Source organism: Nerophis ophidion, linkage group LG11 (genome assembly GCF_033978795.1).
Source record: "Nerophis ophidion isolate RoL-2023_Sa linkage group LG11, RoL_Noph_v1.0, whole genome shotgun sequence".
NCBI lineage: Eukaryota > Metazoa > Chordata > Actinopteri > Syngnathiformes > Syngnathidae > Nerophis > Nerophis ophidion.
Window position 1 is genome coordinate 56,379,773 of NC_084621.1, and position 23,037 is coordinate 56,402,809.

At 40.0% G+C, this 23,037-nt stretch overlaps 1 protein-coding gene across 4 annotated transcripts in view; it reads left to right on the forward strand.

Moving 5' to 3' along the window:
- Positions 1 to 23,037, forward strand: part of LOC133562293 (zinc fingers and homeoboxes protein 1-like) — a 34,002-nt gene that overhangs the window by 4,125 nt on the left and 6,840 nt on the right. For 2 of the 4 annotated variants that reach the window (XM_061916325.1, XM_061916326.1), the window contains exons 2-10: positions 1,653 to 1,962; positions 2,048 to 2,496; positions 4,669 to 4,869; positions 4,953 to 5,168; positions 7,947 to 8,111; positions 8,751 to 9,947; positions 12,030 to 12,245; positions 22,676 to 22,819; positions 22,941 to 22,991. In XM_061916325.1, coding sequence (XP_061772309.1) covers positions 1,758 to 1,962; positions 2,048 to 2,496; positions 4,669 to 4,869; positions 4,953 to 5,168; positions 7,947 to 8,111; positions 8,751 to 9,947; positions 12,030 to 12,245; positions 22,676 to 22,819; positions 22,941 to 22,991 — 2,844 coding nt within the window. In that variant the 5' untranslated portion in view covers positions 1,653 to 1,757. Of the gene's footprint in view, positions 1 to 1,652; positions 1,963 to 2,047; positions 2,497 to 4,668; positions 4,870 to 4,952; positions 5,169 to 7,946; positions 8,112 to 8,750; positions 9,948 to 12,029; positions 12,246 to 22,675; positions 22,820 to 22,885; positions 22,992 to 23,037 lie in introns of all 4 variants that reach the window. The other 2 variants (XM_061916327.1, XR_009808874.1) reach the window with 2 other exon arrangements.

Here is a 23,037-nt window from a genome sequence, read left to right on the forward strand (position 1 = left end):
TACAATGATTTACAAATCCTTTTCAACCCATATTCAGTTGAATGCACTACAAAGACAAGATATTTGATGTTCAAACTCACAAACTATTTTTTTTTGCAAATAATAATTAACTTCGAATTTCATGGCTGCAACATGTGCCAAAGTAGTTGGGAATGTGCATTTTCACCACTGTGTTACATCAACTTTTCATTTAACAACACTCAATAAACGTTTTGGAACTGAGGAAACTAATTGTTGAAGCTTTAAAAGTGGAATTCTTTCTCATTCTTGTTTTATGTAGAGCTTTAGTCGTTCAACAGTCCAGGGTCTCCTCTGTCGTATTTTACGCTTAATAATGCGCCACACATTTTCGATGGGAGACAGGTCTGGACTGCAGGCGGGCCAGAAAAGTACCCGCACTCTTTTACTACGTAACCACGCTGTTGTAACATGTGCTTGGAATTGTCTTGCTAAAATAAGCAGGGGCGTCCATGATAACGTTGCTTGGATGACAACATATGTTGCTCCAAAACCTGTATGGACCATTCGGCATTAATGTGGCCTTCACAGATGTGTACGTTACCATGCCTTGGGCACCAATACACCCCCATACCATAACAGATGCTAGCTTTTGAACTTTGCACCTATAATAATCCGGATGGTTATTTTCCACTTTGTTCCAGAGGACACCACGTCCACAGTTTCCAAATATAATTGGAAATGTGGACTCGTCAGACCACAGAACACTGTTCCACTTTGCATTAGTCCATCTTAGATGAGCTCGGGCCCAGCAAAGCCAGCGGCGTTCCTTGGTGTTGTTGATAAATTGGTTTTGCTTTGCATAGCTGAGTTTTAACCTGCACTTACAGATATAGCAACCAACTGTAGTTACTGACAGTAGTTTTATGAAGTGTTCCTGAGCCCATGTGGTGATATCCTTTACATACCAATGTCGGTTTTTGATGTAGTACCGCCTGAGGGATCAAAGGTTCGTAAATATCGCTTACGTGCAGTGATTTCTCCAGATTCCCTGAACCTTTTGATGATTTTACGGACTGTAGATGGTAAAATCCTTAAATTCCTTGCAATAGCTTGTTGAAAAATGTTGTCCTAAAACTGTTTGACAATTTGCTTACAAATTGGTGACCCTCGCCCCATCCTTGTTTGTGAATTACTTAGCATTTCATGGAAGCTGCTTTTATACCCAATCATGGCACCCACCTGTTCCCAATTAGCCTGCACACCTGTGAGATGTTCCAAATAAGTGTTTGATGAGTATTTCTCAATTTGATCAGTATTTATTGCCATCTTTCCCAACTTCTTTGTCACGTGTTGCTGGCATCAAATTCTAAAGTTAATGATTATATGAAAAAAAAAAAAAGTTTATCAGTTAAAACATCAAAATATGTTGTCTTTGTGGCATATTCAATTGAATATGGGTTGGAAATGATTTGCAAATCATTGTATTCCGTTTATATTTACATCCAACACAATTTCCCAACTCATATGGAAACGGGGTTTGTATAACCCATTTATGTGTAAAATCCAAAATAATGTCGAAGTGTATTAAGAATAGATTCATTTAACATGCACACTTTGTTCAAATGTACACACTTGCCTAATAATCTGTTTAAATGCACTTTGCAACATTTTCCATCTGTTTCTTTTACCAGTCAATTGAAAAGTCTTGGTACGTGAAGATGACTTCCAAAGACATGTGAGCCTCAACTCTTCTGCCTAAAACTGCATTTACGCTAGATAGACATTTGCACAGTTTAATGATGTCAAGCCGCCGAAAATCAACAACGCCTTGCATGGTGCTGCCCTCTGATGTGGTGGAGCAGTTACCATGTGATGAGCTGGAGGGGATAACTGAAAGAACAAAAGATCATACTGATGGGGTGGACGGAACAGTAGATACGGTTCCAACAGCTGAGGAACTGGATCCTACAGCAGTGGTTGTCCCTACCGTACCAGATGCTGGTAAATTTGTTTTTTCCCACTCTCTCCTGTGCAGTAATGTTCAAGTGAATTTAAATGTTGCTTTAAAATTACATTATCTTTGTAGGCGAATCCAACAATTTAGAGGAGAAAGATGCGCTGAGTCCTTCACTAAAGTTTAGCACCACAAACGCTCCAGAGTGTCGGGGCAGTGACCAGTATCAGCAGTGTGACATGCCTGAGGAAGCAGAAGCAGATGCCACAACTGTTTGCGCCATTTCTCTCAGCAAGACCCCAATCATGAGGATGAAGACCAAATCTGAACCCAAGAAAATCACATCTTCCCTCAATGCATCGGATGAAGTAGTGGAGTATTTTGAAAGAGGGGTCGAAGGCAAGCTGGGCGGAGAGCAGGAGCCAATCGAAGCTCCTCTGGGTCCCATGGCATCTATGGAGATGCTGCTGCACGACTCCATGAAGCTCGGAGGAGGCAACTTCCTGTTCAGCCAACCCTCAGAGAAGCCAAGGAAGTCATCCATTTTAAATCCTACTGTTATTCCTCCTGGCCTGGCACAGGTAGAGTAAGAAGATTTTACTTGGCATATTTAAACAAAACAGTGTTTTGTCTTGGCAGTGACAGTACTGTAAAATCAACGTCTCCATTGAATTGCTGTTTGCACCCCCAAAACAGAAACATTTTACCACTAACATGAGTTTAAAGGGGAGCATTATCACAATTTCAGAAGGGTTGAAACCAATAAAAATCAGTTCTCAGTGGCTTATTTTATTTTTCGAAGTTTTTTTCGAAATTTTACCCATCCCGGAATATACCGAAAAAAGGCTTTAAAGTGCCTGATTTTCGCTATCTGTGAAGCCATCGTCCATTTTCCTGTGATTTCATTCAGTGATGCCAATACAAACAAACAGATAGCACAGCAAGATATAGCGACATTAGCTCGGATTCAGACTCGGATTTCAGCGGCTTAAGCGATTCAACAGATTACGCATGTATTGAAACGGATGGTTGGAGTATGGAGGCAGATAGCGAAAACGAAATTAAAGAAGAAACTGAAGCTATTGAGCGAATAGCTATTAACGCTATTCGGCCATGTCTGCCTTAGCATCGCCGGTAAAATGTGCAGACCAAACGATCGGGACTTTCGCATCTTGTGACACTGGATCAATTTAAATCTGTCGATTGGTAAGTGTTTGTTTGGCATTAAATGTAGGTGGAGGGAAACGCTGGACGCACATATAGCTACAAATGTACATACAGCTAGCCTAAATAGCATGTTAGCATCAATTAGCTGGCAGTCATGCCGCAACCAAATATGTCTGGTTAGCACATAAGTCAATAACATCAACAAAACTCACCTTTGTGATTTCGTTGACTATTGTTGGAAATGCATTTGCAGGATATCCATACATCTCTGTGCCATGTCTGCCTTAGCATCGCCGGTAAAATGTGCAGACACTCCGGCACATTCAATGGGGGTCTGGCGGCAGATTTCTTTGACTTTATCGTTGGAAATGCATCTGCTTTGAGTGTTGCAGGATATCCACACAATCTTGCCATCTCTGTAGTAGCATAGCTTTCGTCGGTAAAGTGTGCGGAACAAACGACTGACCATTTCGTCGGCTTTTCCCACACCCTCGTATTTTGAACAAATTTCGTCCAATTTCCTGCCACTTTCGCATCTTTGGGCCAGTGGTGCAACTTGAATCCCTCCCTGTTAGTGTTGTTACACCCTCCGACAACACACCGACGAGGCATGATGTCTCCAAGGTACGGAAAACAGTCAAAAAAACTGAAAATAACAGAGCTGAGACCCGGTGTTTGTAATGTGTTTGAGAAAATGGCGGCTTTATTACCTAGGTGACGTAAAGTTCTGAACTCATCGCTCCGAGAGTGATAAATAGAAAGGCGTTTATTTTGCCGAAATTCACCCATTTAGAGTTTGGAAATCGGTTAAAAAAATATATGGTCTTTTTTTCTGCAACATCAAGGTATATATTGACGCTTACATAGGTCTGGTGATATTGTTCCCCTTTAAATAAAAAACACAAATTTTTATATAAGAAATATTGTATAAAAACAATACAATAAAATGTAATACTAACAACTACAGTAGTTTTATTAAAGAATGTAATAATATACAGCATTTACCTTACAGAATGGACTTCTTTGTAATCTCCCTCCAGCTGCTTCTAAGTCAAACACACAATCCGCATCGTTTCCATATTTTCCTGGATAAATGTCCGCCAGTTAGAAAAACTATTCAAAATTTTTGGCGGGCGTTAGACTCATTCTGCTTCACTGTGGTACAGACCAGCAGGGTTACGTTGAAATTGCTTTGCCTTGTTGGCGACATGCTCAGTTTTTGATTACTTCTTTCTTTAATTTAATGAATATTACCCTATTTTTCTCAGCACTGTCCTTTACACTCACTATCTTTTTTCCCATGGTTGGAAAACACAGTTATGCCAATCCATCTATAAGATAATACTAGCAAGTAAGAACAGATGTTGGTTGGATTAAGGTGTCCACTGTGACGGTTGATATACCAACAACTGGCGGGGATAATATCAACCAAAATTTTGGTTTGCAACTTAAAGCAGAGAGAAATATTTTATCTCAAAACACTACTCTGTTGAGGTACCACTGTAATTTTAAATATTCTCCTTGCATCAGGTATAACATAAATGTTTATTAATTGTTCATTCCTCTTTCTCACTCTTTTATTTCAGGTGCTTTCTGCTTTCCAAGCGCAGCAAACCACAGCAGCTCAACCCCAGCTGCTCATACCTCTGAGCAGCATTCCCTCTTATAGCGCAGCTATGGACACCAACCCTCTACTGGGCGGCACCTACAAGAAGTTTCCCTACCCCTCATTGGCTGAGATCAACAGTCTGGCAGGGCAGACGCAATTCACAGAGGAGCAGATTAAGGTAGTTAAAAGGGGGCGAATTGGTCATATCTGCCAAAAAAGATGATCAATAAACTGACCTAAAAGATTCTGCTCCCCTTTCAGGTATGGTTCTCTGCCCAGCGGCTGAAGCACGGCGTCAGCTGGACCCCAGAGGAAGTAGAAGAGGCTAGGAGGAAACAGTTCAATGGCACCGTACACACTGTGCCTCAAACTATCACTGTCATACCTGCTCACCAGCTCTCAGCTGCTGCCAACGGCCTACAGTCCATTCTTCAGACCTGCCAGATAGTGGGCCAGCCAGGCTTGGTATTCACGCAGGTGAGTGCAGAATGAATGTGTTATTATATTAACACTGAATCTCCACTGACCTGCTTTGACTCTACATACATTATAGTAGAAATTATGTCAAGAATGTGCTAACAAATATAGAGTGTTGTTGTATGCTAATTCGTAACCTGTGTTACAAAATAGCGTTAGTAACTCCATTATTGTTTTCCCGAAACGGGTATTCTAATTACTTTTTTTTTAAAGTTACAACGCTGTTACCAACAGTGAATTTTGACAAGTTATTACCCTAGTATCAAAGCTGGTCTGAGACTCTTTCAAACCTTTATTCTGAGCTCAACACATCTACAGCAGTGTTCAGTTTCAACACTGCATATATTATCTTGTTTTTGTTCTTCTTTCCCAGCGTCTTCTCTGACCTGTTTTTCTCCTGGATTTTACTTCCAATGAAAAAAATATAAATCCCCATATGTACTGCCACTACTTCAGCAATTGGGTCCGCTCAACAAGCCTCAGGGTGGGGGCTCATGTATGTGATTGAATCAAATCAACAACGTGACTGAGATGGCTTGACATGAAGGTGACAGAAAATCCCAAAATCTAGATGAATAGGAGACTCATCCTCTCTTTAGTACTTTCTGTAACATCAAAGGAACAATGACATTGAATAATGTTTCAAATTAAGCTCTGAGAAGGAGCCCCTTTTTGAATATTTCAGCTATTGTTGTATTAAATAAATCCACAAACTGCCAAGGATGTGTGCCAGAGTGGATAGTATAGTGGTTAGTGACATGCTCTTATGAGGTATAGGATGTAGGTTTCGGGATGATGTTCGAAACCGGTTCTCCCGATTGTTCGATAAGAAAAGAACTGATTCCATGGATTCAAATCCGTTTTTGAGAACCGGTTCCCGTTATCGAAGCCCCTATGCTGTATTTTCGTGACCAAAGGGCGCACCGTATTAAAAGGCGTCGTGTCAGTTACGAGTGCTATTTCTGTATTTACTGCATAAATAAGGCGCAGCGTATTTTTTGGCGCAGGCATGGTTAAACATACGCTAGTTTAAAACATACGCTAACTTAAAACATACGCTAGCTTAAAATACGCTCGCTTAAAACATACGCTATCTTAAAACATACGCTAGTTTAAAACATAACGCTAGCATGCATGGACACAGTTTTAAAAAGGCAGCAGGAGCAAAGCTGAGTTTGGTTGTACTTTATTGAAGTATTTATCAATGCACTCACATTATTTTTTTTGATCAATCCTCATCCACAAATCCATCAAAGTCCTCATCTTTTGTGTCCCAAATGAACAGCTGGGCAAGTTCTCCATCAACACGCCAGATTCCCTCTCCTCATTTTCAAAGTCAGTCTTGTTGTCCATTAGCATAGCAAACTAGCACAACGTCGAAATTGAGTGGCACCTCGCCCATGTTGGTGATGTGTTTGTCGGCATTTTTTTTATTTACAACGCACATAACAGCACTATATGCTCACTGGGGGCGGGCCTTTAGCATCCTCTCTCACCTAAAACCTTCACCCTATAACGGCCGCACGCTGTCCTCAGTCACGTCCGTTTTTCCTCCATATGAACAGTGTGCCAGCCCAGTCATATAACATCTATGGCTTTTGGAACTCAGTGCACACACAACAACCTATCTGGATTCGATAAGGAAGCGGTTCGATAAGAGGATTCTATAATGGGCCTTAACTCGATAATTTCTTAACGAACATCATCCCTTTGTAGGTTCCAGTCTATGAGGCTATGAGTAAATGATTATTCTTTAAATTTAGTTAGCAGCAATTTATGAATGTAATGAAAATCCTTTGTTTTTACCCGATTTCCTGGGAGATTTACCATATTTTTAATTGCAAATGTTGACAAGTATGGCATATACAGCACACCGTCTTAGTTTCCTCTCCTACCACTTTAACACTTCTTTATTCACCACCATACACCCCCACTCAAGGTGCACTCAGACATCCAAACATCAACACAAAATTGGTGTTTTTAGGATGGAAATGCAGACAATTCTTACGTGTCACTGACCATGAGCCAGAGCATAGTGGTTTTCTGCATCTGTTGTAACTTTGATCTCATGAAACATCAACCAATGGGAGATGGCAGATATTTGAATGTCTTTCTTTTGAAAATAAGGCAATTTCTCTCATAAATAATTACATTTATGAAGGATTAATTACGTGATTCCATTCAAGTAGTAATGCTGTCGCACATGCGCAAATGGGCTGTTGATCAGGTAAAGTCGAACATAAAAAAACATGAGATAGTTGACCGACAAATACGATGCACACTTTGCAGGAAAGAGGTTTTTTTTTCGCAAAGCTCTTTCAACTTGAAATAGCACAATAATAACACAAAAGGAGTAACATTTCCTCAGTCATGTGTATACATGTTTTATTTTAGAAAAACAAACATGTTTTTTGTTAATATCAACATAATGTTAAATATGTTTAATAAACAAGAACATCCTGCAAGTTGTGCGTTGTAAATTGTTGTGAAAGGTACATTTTGACGCTTAATTCTGCATCAAATTAATGTTTTGGTTTGAGAGAATGATCTGTTTTTTGTGTGGCAAACATAGAGGATCTAGTTGTTTGTTTACTATTGTGTGTTTTTCCTCTAAATCATACTTACAGCTGTTTCTGATATTTTGGCTGCATCATTTATTTGTGAGATTCCAAATACATAACAATCCTCTCTACGATTTATTTTTTGTCTAATGTTGTGTGTTTTAGATTTCATGTGAACATGTAGTCAAAATGCCATTGCTGCTCTGTGTGTTTCCAGTTGGGTCCAGGAGGAAACCTTCCAGTGACCAATCCCATTACTCTGACAGTGGCAGGTCTGCCCAGTCAGTCCCAGAGTTCCAGCAGAGTTTCCTGCCAGTCGACCCCAACAAATAGTGATCTTAAACGGGCTACCACCATTCAGCCCCCCTCTCTTTCCCCCCAGGTACAGCTGCCTTTAATACTTCTGATTTTGCGCTGTGCTAATGGTGAAATAGGGCGGCAACTAACGACTGTTTAAAACAAGTCATCAAAAATATTAACGATTAGTCGCCTAATCAGATTATGAAGTGCACACCTATTCAGTCACTTTAAATCAGCCAGTGGCTTTTAATTCAGCTTGATATATATTTGGGCATGTGCTAACAAACATTAAATACAATAAAGCTGATTACCTTATTTAGAAACAAATATTTATGAACTGTCCAGCTAATTGCTGATACAAAAATTAAAAAAAATATCTCACTTCTGTCCATTTAAAAGCAAAGACAGGCAAAGTTCTGATAAAACAAAGTATTTTCATATAAACAAATAACAGTCAGAATAGCAGCAATAAAAACAAACAACAAAACAGTATCTCTCAAAGATAAAAGTGCATTTTGCCTCGATGATGTATTTAGAAAGATGCACACACGTTTATAAAATAAGTTTACCCGGGGGACTTTGGTTGAAATTATAGTTAAGGCTTTTTTTCACAAAACTCAGTTACTCCATTGTTGCTGTAGCTATCTACAAGCTAACTTCTTTGGTGATGTACAGCAATAAATTCATGTTAAGCACGTAACTCTCCTTTTCTTTCTGGAAGGAGAACTCAGCCTTGAATGCAGACACATTCAGTATGCGGCCGAAGAAGTCCAAAGAGCAGCTAGCGGAGCTGAAAGCCAGCTACCTGAAAAACCACTTTGTCAGTGATGCAGAGATTGCACGCTTGATGAACATCACCAATCTGACCAAGGGCGAGATCAAAAAATGGTTCAGTGACACCAGGTACAACCAACGAAACTCCAAAAACAATGTGATTGTTTTCCATGATGGAGGTGGCAGAGGAGGAGGCGGTAGCTGTAGCAGCAGCGCCAACGCCACCATTGTCATCGACTCAAGCGACGAAACCCCGTCCTCCCCACACCGTACCCGCACGCCTCCTGTGAGGGAGAAGGAGACCCGGCCCAAGACGTGGAATCCTTTCCCCGACTTCACTCTGCAGAAGTTTAAAGAGAAGACACCGGAGCAACTGGTGGTGCTAGAGGAGAGCTTTGAGAAGAGCAGCACTCCATCAGATGAAGATCTGAGCCGCCTGAGAGCGGAGACAAAACTGACACGCAGGGAGATTGATGCCTGGTTCACAGAGAGACGAAAACTGCCGACAATCAGCACACCCTCTCCAGATTCTTCTGAAGGAGGGCCAACAGACACCGGTGGATTGAACACAGTAGATGTCGGGGCTTCTTGCTCTCCCTCCTCCTCTCGCACAGTTAGTCAGACTCCGCCCGGAGGCCGCAGTAAGCAGATAGCAACCAGCAGCAGCAGAGAAATCAAAGATAAGACTAAAAAGACACCAGAACAGCTCCATCTTCTTAAAAGTGCCTTTGTGCGAACTCAGTGGCCCACCACAGAGGAATACGAACAGCTAGCAGAGGAAAGCGGTCTGCCCCGACCTTACGTCGTCAGCTGGTTCGGGGATTCCCGGTACTCCTGGAAGAACGGGAACCTTAAATGGTTCTTTCAGTACCAAAGTGGCAACGTGGAGGGCCCAAACAGTGGGGGGAGCAACAAATTGGGTAGTCGAAAAAGACGTCCCAGAAATCGTGGTTGGGGGAGATCTCGAACCCGCAAGCAGCCGAGGCGGTCCGCCTCGTTTAGTTCAGACCTGGACATGTGTCCCCCGCCAAAGAAATTCAAGAGCGGCAGGGACATCCTGAAGGAGTATTACCTGAAGCACCGCTTCCTCAGTGAGCAGGACCTGGATGAGCTTGTCACCAAAACCAATATGAGCTATGAACGGGTAACAAAGGATTTTTATAATTTATGTGCACAAACTGTACTAACCTCACACTCTTTTACTTCAGACTGGTGGTGTAAAACGTCCAAAGTCCAACTAATGGACCATTTACTTGTTTGTTTTCTATTGGCCCATTGCATATTTTGAAAAATAAAATTAACTAAGGAAGATTGTGGCCCACACAATAGAGATGCGCGGTTTGCGGTCTCGTCCGCGGGTAAACCGCGGGCAAACCGCGGGCAAACCGCAGGCAAACCGCGGGCCGGGCGGTTGACATGACGAAAAAATAGATTTTAATTAGATTCGGGCGGGTGGCGGTTGAACCATCCGGAGATATTTGATATACATGGTTCTGGGTTCGGTATCCTTTGCCATTCAAAGAGCCATTTAAGACCTGTGTCATAAAGCGAAGAAGTCAATAGGAGACGCTATTATTCTCTTAAATGACTACCGGCAGTCACCCAGATAATAAGTATTAGTGCGTGCTATGAAGCCTTTGGCTTTGTCACCTTCTACAACATGTACGATCTGGTTGTCAGTCCAGCATCATGTTGTGAGTGGCTTCCGCGGCAACACGCACACGACTGCAAGGCATACTGGGTGACACAGAGTACACTAATGGTTGTGATATAAACAATTTTAACACTGTTAGTAATATGCGCCACGCTTTGAAGCCACACCAATTAAGAACGGCAAACACATTTCGGGAGAACATCCTCACAGTGACACAACATAAACGCAAAACAACAAATACCCATAATCCTTTGTATTCATGAAACTTCCGGACTATTTTATACGCCCCCCCCCCGTGCGGCGGTAAGGTGGGCGGGGTTGGGGGCGCGGGGGTGTAAAATATATTCTGGGCTTTTCATGGATACAAAGGATTATGGGTACTAGTTGTGTTGCGTTTATGTTGTGTTACTGTGAGGATGTTCTCCCGAAATGTGTTTGTCAATCCTGTATTGTGTGCCTTCATAGCGTGGCGCATATTAGTAAGTGTTAAAGTTGTTTATATCACAACCATTAGTGTACTTTGTATCACCCAGTATGCCTTTCAATCTCATACGTGTGATTGCGGAAGCTGCACACATGTTGCTGGTCCAACAATCGATTCGTACATGTTGATGAAGGTGTCTAAGGAAATGGCTTCACAGAACGCCCATATTCTTGTCATCAGGATGAACGCTATTGATAAGTCGCGAGAACGTTAGCGGCTCCAATTGACTACATTACTCTGTGAAACAGGTTTAAATAGCTATTTGAGTGGTAAAGGTGGCCAACCTCTGATGTAATTCAGCGGGCGGTTGGCGGGCGGGTACGGTCCTGATAAAATGATGGTTCGGGTGGATGACGATTTTGATGATGCGAATGATATAATTGCCTATCCGCGCATCGCTACCACACAGTAAACAGCAAAATTACACAAAATATATCGTTAGCTATGAAGTTATGACATCATCCTGTCTCTTACCCAGTCAGCTGGGGTAGGCTCTATCTTACCCCTATAGTTAGACAATGAATAGATGGTACGTACTGGGGATGTAACGATAATCGGTATTAATAATAAAACCAACGACTGTTAGTATTACTGTTTTAAATGATAATGATCGGAAAACCGTGTCATTGTGAACTGCATTTGATTAAGATAAACTCGCAAACGGACTGGTGCTAGCACACAAGTTTAAATGCTAACATGAATACAAGTAACATTAACGTCTTTCTCAGTTAAGAAACAACATACCCCAATCAAAACGTATATTAACACATTCCTGTCTTAAGTAACTAAGATATTAATTTGTCCTTGGTTAATGATGTGTTTAATGGATGCTGAACAGAATAGGACACCACAATTTATTAAAAAACCCTTGATCAAAATATTATGTATAAGTACTTTCTGAGCACATTCAATAATACCGTGCGAAAACATTGATAATTTTGGTTACAATAAGCGTGAAATGTAATTTTCATATTGTTCGTCCCTCGTAAACACTATTCACTCTAATAAGTGAACTATCATTCTTTTACAAGTATCATTATTTGTGGTGTATATTGTTAAACAGATTGTCTTTATCTTTCTCCAATAAGGTGAGGGAATGGTTCGCTGAGGTCCAGAGACGACTGGATATGGGGGCAGACCCCTTCCAGGAACCGACTTTGGGGAGGGCAGACGGAGGAGAAGGCGCAGACGAGATCCAGATAGAGGCATCGAGTGCCAACAAGGAGTCCTTAGGTGCTGAAATGGGAGAGGACGACGAAGATGACGACGAGGAGCATGATGAAGAAGACACAGATGACAGTGAGGTTTGGGAGCCGTCACGCAGTGTGAGGAAGTCCTTGTCTGTGTCTGAGGACTAAATCGTTAAAGAATGTTACAATTCAATAATGGTGTTCACCTAAATGCTCAATGGTGACATCGATTATGTTCCAAATATTTGGGAATGATGCTTTATGTCCCAATCTCAGCTCTCACCCAGTGGGCAATATTTAAGCAATGTATTTTTTGGTACACCAAAAAAGCAGACAATAATAATATTTAAAATGTAAAAACAATCATCAACTAGGTTTTATGATGTAAAGTCCCTCACTGAATTTAATGCTGCATTTCTTTAGAAGTGTTTCGAGCACAAGCGCAAATTTCAACTTCAATTGCAAATGAATGTTGGCCCCTTTTCACTACAAAATGAAATGTGACTCCTTTTTAATGTGTTTACAAGGCACTCTTAAAGTTGCCCTTAGGTTAAACCACATTTAGCACACCTGGTGGAAGGGTTCTCTCACCTTTTTAAGCGACACACACCTACAGTAAATGAGAATGGATGAGTTTACATAGGTTATGGTAATCCATCAGAGATAAAGGCTTAATGCAACGTGAGCCAAAGTACGCTAATACTGAGTGAACACCAATGTTTTGGTGGAAGGATGTATTTTCTAAGTCTTCCCTTGATGGTGGTTACTATTCTACATCATGGAAAAATGTATGTTTAATATGCACTGCGATTGATGTGTTTTGCACCTTTTGATACAACAAGCTCAAGGCTGTTGTTACCTATTTTCTATGGAGGTTCTAACAGTTTGAGCTGTGCCAAACTTGAATGTGTTTCCAGACTTGCAAGGCGGTAGTCTTGGCCCGCCCTAAAACAAAACAAAAAAGTGTTTTGCAGCAAGCATGCACTAACTGCACCTCCATCATTCAAAACAATCATAACCAAACATAATTACTGGTCTGATAAATGTGTCTGGATCTGGGGTCTCCAAAAGATAGGTCAAAAAGAAAGAGTCAAATTATAGTACTTTTTATAACAGTTCAATTATATTCAATGAGAAAATAGTATAGAGAAATACAATCACTGTTTAAAAATACAATTTAAAAATGTTGTCAGTCATTTAAATAAAACACAGATAACTCATTTTTCCTTTCTATTTGTAAAGTAGCTCTAATACTGATGAAAGTTGGAGACCCCAAGTCTAGAAAGACTGTCAACAGTATTTTAAACATTTCAAATGATGAAGCACCTGAACTCAACTTGTTTAAAATGCACTTTGTCTACCACAGTGGTTAAATTATTGATTTGGCACCTTATTCTCGATGTATCATGAATTGGCTCTGAGAGTCAATGTTTTCTTTCATGCTAAACCAGTATTTTGCCTTTAAAATAAAAGTCATGAAAATGTTTCCCCTAAGGGAGGACTCTTACCAGTGTATCCACTTTTCTAATAATATGTAAATTATGTTTTTTTGAAAGTCGAATGTTTATATAGCTCGGTGGAATCAACTGCCACTTTTTTTTTTGCTTTATTGCACAGTTTGAGCCGCATTTGAAATACCTTTTAGTAAGAAAAAATGTGGTTGGTAAAGGTTTTTATAAATCATGGAAATGGTGTCCACTTTCATATGTCCTTTGACTCTTATCCCTCCAAGAAAATCATGTGGACACGAGCAGTGTCCTGCTTGTTGTGGACCGATGATACCATAAGGACATTGACTTTGCATTCACAGACCTTTGCTTTCTAAAATGAAATGCTCAAAGGACAACACAGGACTACCAACTGCCATCCTTTCAACCATGGCTAAGACCATAGACCTGAAACCCTTTGCAGATAAATACTGTACCTATACGTGCCTCCATGGCTTGTGGACTTGTTCCAGGACAATTGCACCATCTTAACAACACAAACCACTAACGGTGTAGTAGCCTTGTTCAAACCAATTGGTGATGCATGACCAAGCTCTGCTTTCTGCCGACACTACAAATGCCTGTCATGAAGTTAACATTGTAAACTTCGGGTTTCAAAACCTCTGTGTTAGGATTTTTAGTTATTGTATTTTTGCCACCTTGTACTTGTCGTTCATGCTATGGTAGCACCTTTTTGGCAATCTCAAAGCATTTTCAGCCTGCCTGGCTTGCTGATTGCAACCGAATGAAAGCGGAAACACATTATTTGTTGTAATGTGAACTGTAAGTGCCTGGGCATGAAAAAGAACAAGATGTTATAGCTTATATACATGTGTACCTACAGTTAATACATTTTTTTTGTCGAATACTGCATGCAATAAGTACGTCAAACAACTTCTCATTTTGTACATACGTTTGGCTGGCTTGGTTTACTTGACACGGTGGCTAAGCAAGTAAAAGTTAGAAAAAAGTCAGTCACCATTTTGACAGCGACCATGAATTGTTTCAGCCCTGTCAGTTACCTTTGAACTGTTCCATCTATGTTTTGTACTGCTGCACATTCTGCTCACTTTTAGTCCAGAGATTAGCTGAAAGCCTACTCTGAAAGTATTTTACTACTGTCCGCCTGCTTGTAGAGGTTTGCTATGTTTTTACCAAGGAAAAAGTCTCAAAGAATACTTTGTTTGCACTGCACACAAGGTGAAAGTGAAACTCAATCTGTTTTAGGTTCAACCTGTATTGCTGGAGTTGCTTTTGGGTACTTTGGGCTGCAACGGACCACAACTCACTTTAAAAATACATGAACTTTGTTGAAGGAAATTGTAAAACTAAAAACAAAGATGGTGTCAGTGAGGATAGAAATTCTACTGTTACAATAACACAGGTACATGAGTGTTTGAAACAGGTGACTTGTTTCCATGGCTGTTATGAAGTAATTTGTCTTCTCAATGGGGTGCGGTTATCTATCATCATGTATCATATCATATATCCCACTTAATCTTGCTGTAGTTAGTATGTTGAACAGTATACCTGTTGTGTTATTTACATGCATACCTTGTGTCATCTAAATGCTTCACTCATTTTCTTTATACCTGTGATCTATGAATGTTTATTTTGACAAAATACATGTTGTCACTACTGTCATCTGCTTTTTTTCCCCCTTTTTCTGAGATTTTTTATTCTCAATGCAACACTTTCTTTCTTCACTGCGATCATTAGAGCTGATGGGTTTTCTCTCTACAGCTACATTTCTACAACATTAATTCAATTAAAGTTCATAATGGTGCTACAGTGGCGTTCATAAGGCTGGTGCAATTGCTTCAAAATACTAATAAATCTTGACTTTATTGGCTTGCCTGTATTATATTTAAATCAAATACAGTTGTGACATGTAATTATTCATATTCAATTTGCTTTAAAATCAGGGGTCCCCAACCTTATTTGCACCACAGACCAGTTTAATTTCGGCATTATTTTCAGGGACCAGCTTTCAACTTGTGCCAGATAAATACAGCAAAAACAAGTCCATGAAAAATACAAATCAATAAAACGCTGAATTGCAATGAGATCCTCAGCAGGTTACATCAACCGATGGGGACTGAAGATGGAAATTAGCCTTAGGCTACAATCTGTCAAATGTATATTTAATATGTTCATTAATGTGCATTGTATCATGTCACAAAGTTATAACAAATTGCAAGGTCCTATGAGGAGTTGTATTGTACATATCTAAACAAGCGTATTGGTGTCTAGTGGGACAGGTGAAAGTTAAGTCGGAGAAAATGCAGTCGTTTAGAAATTATTTAATATTTCTCTGCGGTCTGGTAGCAAATGCATCACGGACCGGTACCGGTCCCTGGACCGGTGGTTGGGGACCACAGCTTTAAATCATTCCAAAATTGGGTTAACTATTCACACCTCTTTTTTCAAAGGAAATTTTGGACAGGCCCCAGTGCAAAGCAATGTGTACTTTAAAGCATTTGTGTTTAAAAAGTAGCACTTATATTTATCTATTCAAACAATGCTTTTGGATGAGAGAAACAATATTGGCATTTTGTTGGAATCTTATTTCATTAGAAATCCATTTATATGAAAAAAGATGCTTTCATCGGTAGAAAGTACACCATGTTGCCCATTACAACTCTGTCCATCCATCCATCCATCCATCCATCTTCTTCCGCTTATCCGAGGTTGGGTCGCGGGGGCAGCAGCCTAAGCAGGGAAGCCCAGACTTCCCTTTCCCCTGCCACTTCGTCTAGCTCTTCCAGGGGGATCCCGAGGCGTTCCCAGGCCAGCCGGGAAACATAGTCTTCCCAACGTGTCTTCCCCGTGCCCTAAACACCTACCTAGGAAGGCGTTAGGGTGGCATCCTGACCAGATGCCCGAACCACCTCATCTGGCTCCTCTCGATGTGGAGGAGCAGCGGCTTTACTTTGAGTTCCCCCCGGATGACAGAGCTTCTCACCCTATCTCTAAGGGAGAGCCAGTCACATGGCGGAGGAAACTCATTTCGGCCGCTTGTACCCGTGATCTTATCCTTTCGGTCATGACCCAAAGCTCATGACCATAGGTGAGGATGGCAACATAGATTGACGTGTAAATTGAACTGTACTTGAACTCCTCCACTTGAGGCAGGGTCTCCTCCCCAACCCGGGGATGGCACTCTACCCTTTTCCAGGAGAGAACCATGGACTCGGATTTGGAGGTGCTGATTCTCATTCTGGTCGCTTAACACCCGGCTGCGAACCGATCCAGTGAAAGCTGGAGATCCTGGCCAGATGAAGCCATAAGGACCACATCATCTGCAAAAAGCAGAGACTTAATCCCCCGGCCACCAAACCGGAACCCCTCAACCCCTTGACTGCGCCTAAAAATTCTGTCCATAAAAGTTATGAACAGAATCGGTGACAAAGGCTACCTTGGCAGAGTCACTGCATTACAACTCATAAGTATTTATACTATTATTACAATTATAATAAAGTGTACATTATATAGTTTATATCATTTATATATATTACGATTTATTTACTTAAAAATTTAGATTGACTTAAAATCTGTTTTGGAATGTAACGAAAAAGTACAATATATGTATTTACTTAATTGGTCGGAACTATTCTGCCCGGAACAGAAGTCAGTGTGGATCGTGTGTTTCGGCGGACTTGGGTTAAAGGCGGAATCCATGCGCATGGCGCGTGTTAAGCATTTACATATGTTTAAACTACTAGTCAAATTATAGCAGTATAATAAATAATAATAACCCACCATGGAAATATTTGGAAGCAACTTCGACGACTCCGTGTTTTCGGAAGAGAAAGACCGAGGCTCCGTGTTCGTGTCGTCTTATAAAGCTAAACGCTGCGAGCCGAAGGTAAGCGCCGGAGATTGTGTTCTTCCGCCGTGTCGCCCTGCTTGGAACTAGAACTGAAATAATGTGAAATGTGATGTTGACGCGAACGGCTAAAGTCTTCTCTGTCCTATTTTAGTGGTTCTGTGAGAGCGCTGCTCTCCACACAGATGATTCTCTGCAGAAGCAGAAAGTTTTTAAATTTCGAGGTGACCTGGCTGTGCGGCAAGGCAATTACCAGGTACAGTTTTAAATCTCAATTATCTTGTAATTTAAACCTTACCTACTACTATGTCAGGCTACTAAATAAGGGTTCTGGACAAATTATTATTTAACATGACACAATATTTTGTTGTCTGCAGTATTTTACCCAACATCAATATGGCGCCGGTTCGTGTTTACGTAGACACGTCATAACGTACCCGGCTGTTTGGCATACTGTAGCTTTGTCTATAAAACAACCGTGGCTAACTTTATCTATTTTAAATAAATGGTCAAATAAATACAATTTAAATAAAACATTTAATGACTATTTTCTATTTCCAGCCTTCTGAGGTAACCATCAACATTACATTTTTCCACAGGCTAATACATCTTAAAATAAAATAATAATGAGATGGGTGGGGCGGGTTTTTGTGGTAGTCAGTGCTGCAAGGGGTTCTGGGTATTTGTTCTGTTCATGTTGTGTTACGGTGCGGATGTTCTCCCGAAATGTGTTAGTCATTCTTGTATGGTGTGGGTTCACAGTGTGGCGCATATTTGTAACAGTGTTAAAGTTGTTTATACGGCCACCCTCAGTCTGACCTGTATGGCTATTGAGCAAGTATGCTTGGTATTCACTTAAGTGTAGGCACAAGTTGCATATATCATGTGACTTGGCCGGCATGCTGTTTGTATGGAGTAAAAGTGGACGTGACAACATATTGTAGACAACGCTAAAGGCAGTGCTTTTATAGTACCGACGGGCCAGCTCTAACGTTAACTTGATTTTGCCTCAAGGGCCAAATGAAATTGTAAGGCGGGCCAAATTTGGCCCGCGGGCCAGAGTTTGACACCCATGCTGTAGAATGATCGAAGGCGAGTTCTTGGTTTCTTATGTGGGTTTATTGTTAGGCAGTTCCATAAACGTCCTCTCAGCGCAGTAACAACACACAACAACAGCAGTCCCGTTTACGTCTACCACTCTACCGTAAGGCAGTTTGTCTGCCGTAAACAGCATGTGACACTCTTAAACAGGACAATACTGCCATCTACTGTACATGCACCAGCACATCTCCAGCCAACTACAACCCTTTATCCTCCTACATTCACATCCCATCTCCCCGGATTGTAAATAACCTAATGTAAATAATCGAATGTATTTCTAATGTATATACTTGTTTTTATGCTATCTGAACTTATTATGTTCTCTGCTCGCATTACATATCCTACTAAGTCACACCTACACTGTTTCAATGTCCATTTCGCTGTTGATGCAATTGTTGATTACTGAAGTACTGATATCAACCAAACCCTCCTTATCCCAACCACCAGATAGTAAATAATTCAATGTATATACTATGATGATTAACTTGTGTGATGACTGTATTATGCTGATAGTATATATTTGTACCTCAACTTAAACAAGTTGAAAAACTCATTGCAGTGTTACCATTTAGTGGTCAATTGTACGGAATATGTACTGTACTGGCAATCTACTAATAAAAGTTTCAATCAATCAATCATGCATATGTGACAATAACATCTACTTTAGAAAGTGCAGTGCACAACTGCACACACAACAGCTGTAAATAACCACGCCCCCCGACCCACCCCCGACCTCGCTCCCCCACCTCCCGAATTCGGAGGTCTCAAGGTTGGCAAGTATGAAGCAATGTTATGTATATTTCTGTTAATTTTTGTAAGGGAATTCGATATAAATGAATTATGGATATAATCATGCAAGTAAACAACAATTAATGGCCAATGGCTGTGCATTTAAAAAAAAAAAAAATGCAACGAACACTTAAGGTTAAATTAACAAGAGGAAACCTTTTTTTCTGTCATTTTCAATATTCATAATTTTCAAGAAAAGTACTGTAACCAACATTTTAAAAGTAGATTTACCTGCTAAAGTGCAGCCAACATCTCTTCAGGTTGAAATAAGAATTGGTTTACATGCTATTTTTACTTTAGTTTTTGACATAGAAATAATGGAACTACACAATAAATTAAAGTAAAAAATAAAAATACTATATTAATATAAAAAATAAAGTGCAACCAAATCTCTTCAGGTTAAATAAGCAGTGGATTGACCAGCTACGACAGCAGAGAAAAGTAACAACTAGGGCTGGGCGATATAGCCTTTTTTTAACATCTCGATATTTTTAGGCCATATCGCGATACACAATATGTATATCGATATTTTGCCGATACACAATATTTATATCGATATTTTGCCTTGGCCTTGAATTAACACTTGATACATATAATCACAGCAGTATGATGATTCTATGTGTCTACATTAAAACATACTTGTTCATACTGCATTAATATATGCTCATTTTAAACTTTCATTCAGAGTGCACGGTTGTCAGAGACATTTTAAGTGTCAAATAAAAATGAGCTGCATAATAGGAAATCAAATAGTATTCGTCCTTCGCTATGTGGTAGGTTACTATGGACGTTATTAAATTCTGTTGTTGACTATTTTTTTCATACGTTGTTGATCTGGAAATGTTTGCCTCGGCATTGTGATGGTGTGGGCGTGTGGCACCGAACGGAGATGTTGACATGCGGAGTATGCACTCTTCATTCTCTGGCAGGTGACTTGTCAAATGATGCTACACATTAGCAGTGATGTTATCTTTTGTAGCAACGCCAGACGATGGACCCCCTGCTGTTTTTCTTAGGAATTAATTATTCCTTTATTCGCACCTTCTTTCTCTCGTATTACCACTCGCATGGCTTTGCTAGTATCACAGCTAACGTTACCCATGCTGCTACCTCTCTGCTCCGCGAGGGCGTATACGTACGTGACGTATGACGTGACAGTATGTGACGTATGTAAGAAGGTGCGCTTGTCTGTGAGAAGGAGAGACAGCAAAGAGCGAGGAGAGCCTGTAATCTAATGCCCGCGGCTAAAAGCAACTGCATGAGAACGTATACTCGAATATCACGATAGTCATTTTCTATATCGCACAGAGACAAACCCAGGATATATCATTTATATTGATATATCGGCCAGCCCTAGTAAGAACAAATACAATCGCCACAACACAACTACTATAAGCCAAAACACATCAATATAAAGACGCTACGGAAATGACAGCGGATAAGTTTCGACGACTCACCAACTTCCTGAGGAGGAAAGTTGAACATTGTGTAATGAAGGGAGTAGGAAAAGTCTGGCCACTTTTTCCTGTAATAAGTAACTATTTCAATAATAACAATATACTATGTTCACTACACAGTTGGTCTGTCGCCATAAAGTCCGCTGTTACTTTTGATTTGTCTGTCGTGTACTTTGTGTCCTAAAGTTGTGTTGTGGCTTTATGTTATTGTGTTGTGGTGTTTGTATTTGTCATGGCTTTTGTAATCGTGCTGTAGCTGACAGTTGTGTTGTGGCTTAATAATAGTCTTGTGTTTGCATTTGTTGTGACCTTTCTCGACCGTTGTAGCTATCCGCCATTCTTGTGTTGACGACTAATGGCGATCACGCCACAGACAAGCAGACAGACTTGAATAACATTCAACATCCTCGTTATTAAAATAGCTAAACTTCATATAAAGTCTGCCAACTTAAATCCAATGTTTTTCTTTTTGTAGTATTGATAAATTGAAATACTTTTTTAAAACAACGTTGGATTGATACCTATCTGGAAGGCAAACTTGTCCAGCACGGATAGATGGAGTTGACTCCTAAAGGGGAACGACACTTTTTACAATCATTATGAGAGATATTCCGATTATCGTTTACAATCATTACGAGAGATTTGACGATGGATGTTATTCGTAATTTTTTTTGCATTGTAAATATCAAATAAATGAGATCTAACGTTTGCTTACATTGGAGCCTATGGTAGCTGCGCAGTTCTGCCTAAAAAGCCATTTAAAAACATCCAAACACTTCCATTGAAGTTGGACTTTTAAGAACAGGAACATTTTTAACATTGAATCATACGAGGTGCATTAATTTCCAAAACGCATCATGAACTTTGCTTTTTTATTTTTTCTTTATTCTGATTATATTACTCATTGCAGACTTTATGAGATCAAAATCATCACTTATTGTACAATGTCTGCTGTCCTTAGGATGCAGACGGCTGAGATGTTCATATATTCTCATTTAGATGGAAGATTGACCATAATCCTCACAAAGAAAACGGGTGAGGCGGAAGGGTGTGAGCAAACGTCTTTTTGTGTTTGTGCCATTATTGGGTCCTAAATAGCTGTTAAAGTGTACCAACTTACCAGAATGTCTACTCAAATTTCTTCTGTCCCGGTTAATAGCATGATTTATGATCTAGAATAAACTTACAGAGAGCAGAGAAGCAAGGAAGCAGCTGATCACTCGATGATGTAAACATAGGGACACACGGAAGTGATCGCAGCATCGCTACAAATAGTTTGTCTGCGTTAGCACTTATAATAACAATATCACTAATACTTGGTTGATATTCAAATCAAGAAATGTAAATGGAGTATTGCTGGTGGTTTTTGAATGGTTATTCATTCAATTTTATGAGTGAAATTGAGAACCTCCCATTGACTCCACTGTGAGCAGACTTTTATTTACGTTTATTTACAAATTAGAATGCATTAAAAAAATTCATCCGTTGTCATGTCTTTCATAATGGTTGTGAATGATAGGCAAAATTCCAAAAAACAGCGTCTTTAAGAAATATAAATTGATATATTGACAATGTATGGCTCTTATTTGTATCATTTGTTTTTCCAACTCATATTTGTTTATTGATAAATATTTCAACACCATTCCTTTTCTACACTGCTTAATCCATATTCACAATTTGTGTGAAATTGTGCATTTTTGTCAACATTTTTTACTTAAAATGTATAGTTATTTTTGATATCTTTACATATTGTATTGACATTCATTTATTGATTAAACTTGTGACACTAATTGGCACATTACTGAACATGTCTTTTCTCACTACAAATAGCATTCAATTTCCTATAATGGCACATATTGTGTGTGTGCGTGTGTGTAACAGACAGGCCTGGATGCGTACAGCAGTTGTCTAGATTGGATCGGCAACAACAATCTGTCTATTAAGAGAGATATATTGGAGGGAATGGTTCGATGTTGCACCAAGCTTGGTCATAGAGACAGAGCGATGGACTTAGTTGACATTCTGGTACGTCCTCATGATTGCACACACTTCACTGCTTTTAATGTCATAGAACCAACACCTACTTTGCAGGAGAGTGAAACAGCATGAATACAGTATCTATTGGGTGGTTGTTTTCTTTGTTCAGAGCAAAGAAGCATCAAACACTTGTCACTTGACCAGCCTGCTGCTGCTTAAGGTAAACCACTGACTACTTCACACCTGCTGGCTCAAACTGACGTTTA